The sequence below is a fragment of the Theropithecus gelada genome, unplaced genomic scaffold, assembly GCF_003255815.1.
Source record: "Theropithecus gelada isolate Dixy unplaced genomic scaffold, Tgel_1.0 HiC_scaffold_2899, whole genome shotgun sequence".
Lineage (NCBI taxonomy): Eukaryota > Metazoa > Chordata > Mammalia > Primates > Cercopithecidae > Theropithecus > Theropithecus gelada.
This window is the reverse complement of record NW_020259377.1, coordinates 1-4640: the sequence shown is the minus strand read 5'-3', so window position 1 is coordinate 4640 and position 4640 is coordinate 1. Positions and strand designations below refer to the sequence as shown.

Genomic DNA, 4640 nt, shown 5'->3' with positions numbered 1-4640 from the left:
ACCAGGCAGATGGGCATATCTAGATAAACAAAACACATGATCCTTTCTCTTCTGGAGCTAACAATCTACTGGCAGCAGAGATAATAGCAAACAAGTAAATATGTAACAGTAAAATAGAAATTTCGAATTCGAAACATTCCCATGAGGTAAATAGGTAAGATATGGAGGGAGGGAATAAGCCAGAAGGTGACAAGACGAGGCAGCTGGCACAGCTCTAGGCCCAGGAATTCAACAAGCATCTACTGAGTGGACCCAGCACATGAGAGGACAGTGCTAAGCAGAGAAGTCAAATGTCCACTGGGCTGGGCATGGCCAGGTCGCCCATGCTGTGTCTGGACGTCCTCCTGCTGGTATAATTATTTTAAAATGACAGGACAGGGAAGGGCGCCATGGCTCATGCCTGTAATCCCAGCAATTTGGGAGGCCAAGTTGGGCAGATCACCTGAGGTCAGGAGTTGGAGACCAGTTTGGCCAATATGGTGAAACCCCGTCACTACCAAAAATACAAAAATTAGCTGAGCCTGGTCGCGCATGCCTGGATCCCAACTATTCGGGAGACTGAGGCAGGAGAATCGCTTGAACCCAGGAGGCAGAGGTTGCAGTGAGCTAAGATCGTGCCAGTGCACTTCAGCCTGGTTCCCAATAGACCCCGTGGGCCCTACAGGTCGTCTTCCCAACCTGCCCCTTGCTCCATATCACCACCCTCCTCCCCATGACATTATAGAAGGACACCTAGTCAGACAAAATGATGTAACTTAATTTTATTAGGACAAGGCTGTTGGACACTGGAGTGGCACCTTCCATGGCCAGGAGTGGCAATTGGGAGGGGTCACAGGATGCCACCCAGGCATCTAGAAGCCACAGCTGCCCTCCACAGCGCGGCACTGCACGGTGCGCAGGAATGTCTCAACCTTGTTCATGTCCTTCCTGAAGCAGTAGAGCAGCCCGTAGTTCTTGAGCAGTGTGTCATCATTGTGCGAGTTTGTGTCAAACTTGCTGTAGGTCTGCTTGAAGATCTGCCCAGTCCGGGGGCTGCCGTCGTCCAGCCTCTGCAAAGTGAAGGAAGAGAAGGAGAGGCTGAGCGCTTGGTCACTGTTGCCTCCCTCCCGCTCTCATTCATTCGTTTTCCTCCCTCCCCTTCAGGGTGTAGAGAGAGGCTTGGAGGATTCACGAGAGGAAATGAAGACTAAGGTGAGTTCTCTTAGGTCACAGCCTGACTGCTAAAAAGAGGGCAGCAGTTTCTCTCCCTCACTCCTCGAAGCCAGTGGGGTTCCAGGATTGGGAACCCCTGGGGTCACTCTCACCCACATCAGCGTTTGGATGCCTTCCTCTAGGTTCGTTAGGTAGAGATAGACGTTGAAGTTCGAGGCGCCATACACCAGCTTGTTGGTAAACACACTCCTGAGGAACTGCACGGGCTCCAGCCACGACTGGATGAGCAGCAGGGAGATGCGGAGCAGCTCTAGGTTCTGCAGAGGAAGGACCAGCGGTTGCTGTGCTGCCCGGGGGCTCTGACCACAGGCCTCCCCCATCCCCGCCTGGGGGAGAAGGCATCCACTCACGGATTTCTGCTGCGTTTCCTCCCTGTTGGAGGGTGTCGGAATAGACTCTGAGAAGCAGAAGGAGGTCTGGGGGTTGCGCAGGAATGAATACTTCTGTTCCTTTGAGATATAGGCTTCTTCCTAGGAGAAGGACCAAGGTCTACCCTGCAGACCAGCTCCCATTGTTACTTTTCTGGGAACCTCACTCAGCGTACGCTCATCTGCCTGCATTTCTGCTTCAGAAAACAACCCTGAGCTCCTTAGTCTCCTCCCAGGACTTCCCAGCGAGGGAAAGTCACCCCTTCTTGCCACCCCTGATGTGCACCCATTCCCCAAGAGCTTACAAACTTCTGGTACGTGTCAAATGCCAGCTTGTGCAGGTGATGGGCGCGGAGTATAGCGTTGTTAAAAAGCCAGGATAAGGGAATGGTTGGGAAGGCACTGCCCTCTTGAGGCCAAGGTAGGCAGAGCAGGGCAATAGCCAGAATTAGGCATGTCCAGGAGCCTGGGGAGAAACCGGAGGGCAACAGAGGGAATGGAGAGCAAGATGCCAGTGCTCTCCCTGCTCCAGGAGCTGTTTTTTTTTTCTCCCTCCCTCCAGGGACCAGGAACATTCTGAGATTGGCCAAATATCTGGGCTGAGATGCCCCCGTCCCATCTACAGGGCTCCGCCTCTCCCCTCAGGACACATCGTGCAGAAATGGATTTTAGGGGCGCTTACCTGCAGCCATTGCAGCTAGGTGAGCTGTCCGCAGGACTCTAAGTGTTTCAGGGAGTCGGGCCTTGGGATCCTGGAGCTGGTCTCTTGTGGGCCCTTTTTATACCCTGGCCCCTTATCTCTTGCTGCTTGACCCCACCTGTTTTTCTGTACGTTTATGCATGGGGCCACTGATGTACCTGTGCTAATGGCTAATTTAGAAGCTCCTCCCACACATGCTGGGATCATGCCCCCTGGCTTGTCATGTTTCCCTTCTCACCGTTACCAGCATCGTAAGAGTTGTGCACAGAGTGTCTGCCAGAGATACCACCCAACTTGTCCTCTCTTTAAGGAGCAGGTGGGTGCCCTCTGGCAGCACACCATGGTGGCCAACCTGAACACGGGGAAGGATGTCAGGATAGCCAGTCCTCGAGACCCCTACAGACCCCATCCCACTCTATCCTATCCTTTTCCTCCTCCTCACATGTCTCCCCTCCACCCAGCAGAGAGAATGTGTGTGTTGCGAAAAGGCACCAAACACAGCCAATAGATTGTGGGGGTTCTGGGCACGATTCAGTCCTGAATTCCACTTTTGCTGACTCCTCCTGGGCCCGCCTGAGGCAACTGGATGCAGTGCTAACACTGACCACTAGAGGGAACTAACCCCACACTTTGCTCTCCCCTTTCCCTGAGCCTCGGGCGGGCGGTGGAGGGGCGGAGAGCTACCCCAGGTCCCTGGGGATGAAGAACCCAGACTCATGGTATTGCCCCAGCTCCTTGGACCTGCAGCAGAGATGCAAACCAAGAAACAGATATCCCGGGGACAGACACGGACCACAAGCGCTTCCTCCCCTAGACCTGAAACCATCAGAGAATCGAAAAGTTGGAAGAGCTCTGGAAGGTTTGAGTGTCTTTCCCAGCTTTGAAACTCAGAACACATCAGGCCGAAAGATGCCCTCTCCAGCCATGGAAGTCCCTCCTCTTTTTTCTCCCCCTCCTTTCCAGAGCTGTATAGAGCTTATCCAGTTGCCAAGGGCCTGCCTGTGCATTCTCACGTCAGACCTGCCACTTGTCTTGTGAAGGAGGTGTTATTATCATCCCATTTCACAGGTCAAGACACTGAGGCTGAGAGAGACTGATTGCATGAGCTACCTCAGCCAGGGCAGCAGATCTCCACAACCTTGCTCTTCCCACATTGTGTTATTCAAAGTCCTTTCTCCAGGCCGGGCACGGTGGCTCATGCCTGTAATCCCAGCACTTTGGGAGGCTGAGGTGGGTGGATCACTTAAGGTCAGGAGTGCAAGACCAGACTGGCCACCATGGCAAAACTCCATCTCTCCTAAGAATACAAAAATTAGCTGGGCGTGGTGGCACAAGCCTGTAAAAGTGGGAGGCTGAGGCAGGAGACTCACTTGAACCCAGGAGGCAGAGGTTGCCGTGAGCCAAGATCGTGCCACTGCACTCCAGCCTGCGTGACAGAGCGAGTCTCCATCTCAAAACAGATTAAAAAAAAAAAAGTTCTTTCTCCAGAGCAGGTAGTGTGGTGCTACTCAGTTATTGAGTTATTTTAGTTTCTTCATTTTATTTTTATTTTTGAGATGGAGTATCATTCTGTTGCCCAGGCTGGAGTGCAGTAGCACAATCTTGCCTCACTGCAACCTCCACCTCCTGGGTTCAAGTGATTCTCCCTCCTCAGCCTCCCTAGTAGTTGGGATTACAGGCACCCGCCACTATGCCGGGCTAAGTTTTGTACTTTTTTAGTAGAGACGAGATTTCAGTATGTTGGCCAGGCTGGTCTCGAACTCTTGAGTTTAGATGATCCACCCTCCCTGGCCTCCCAAAATAGTGAGATGGCGCGAGCCACTGCTCCCTACCCAGTTATTTCAGCTTCTGAATCCCTCTGAGTGCAGGGATTCTGCCCACAACATAAGGGGCCTTTTGCCTCATTTCGTCTTTCCATAAGGGGCAAATTGTTCTTTCTCTATTCCCAGGTGAGAATGGCCCAGTGGCATGGGGTGCCTTGTAGAAACCTCACAGCAGGACAAGGCGAAGGCAGAAAAGGCCAGGACTGAGCCTCCTGTCTCCTGGTGCCCAGGGTTGGTGCTATTTCAATACCATCTGGAGGTCACAAGCATCAGATGCCCCCAGAGGTAAGAGCGGGAAAGAACATCCTCACGGGCACTGAAATCATCCCCCGCTGAGTTTAAGAGCATCTAGCACTTGACGCTGTAGAAACACAAGCAAGGAAACAAGCAAACGCTTCTAGAAGTGGTTGGCTGTGGTGTTGGCAACCAGCAATGAAAACCCACAGCCCTGTGGCCCAGGATGTGAATACTGGGGCCCTGCCGTCTCCCATCTTTCAGAGCAGAAGACAGACCTCCTTTTTCTGCCGTCATTCCTGA

At 52.8% G+C, this 4640-nt stretch overlaps 1 protein-coding gene across 1 annotated transcript; it reads right to left on the bottom strand.

The window, feature by feature from the left end:
- Positions 1-746: 746 nt before the first annotated feature.
- On the bottom strand, positions 747-2272 carry LOC112617626 (somatotropin-like). Its single transcript, XM_025374341.1, has 4 exons — positions 2263-2272; positions 1563-1678; positions 1305-1469; positions 747-1049 (listed from the first exon to the last, which is right to left on the bottom strand). Exons 1-4 carry the CDS (start codon positions 2270-2272, stop codon positions 852-854), a joined length of 489 nt encoding a protein of 162 aa, XP_025230126.1. The 3' UTR covers positions 747-851.
- Between the last annotated feature and the right edge of the window lie 2368 nt (positions 2273-4640).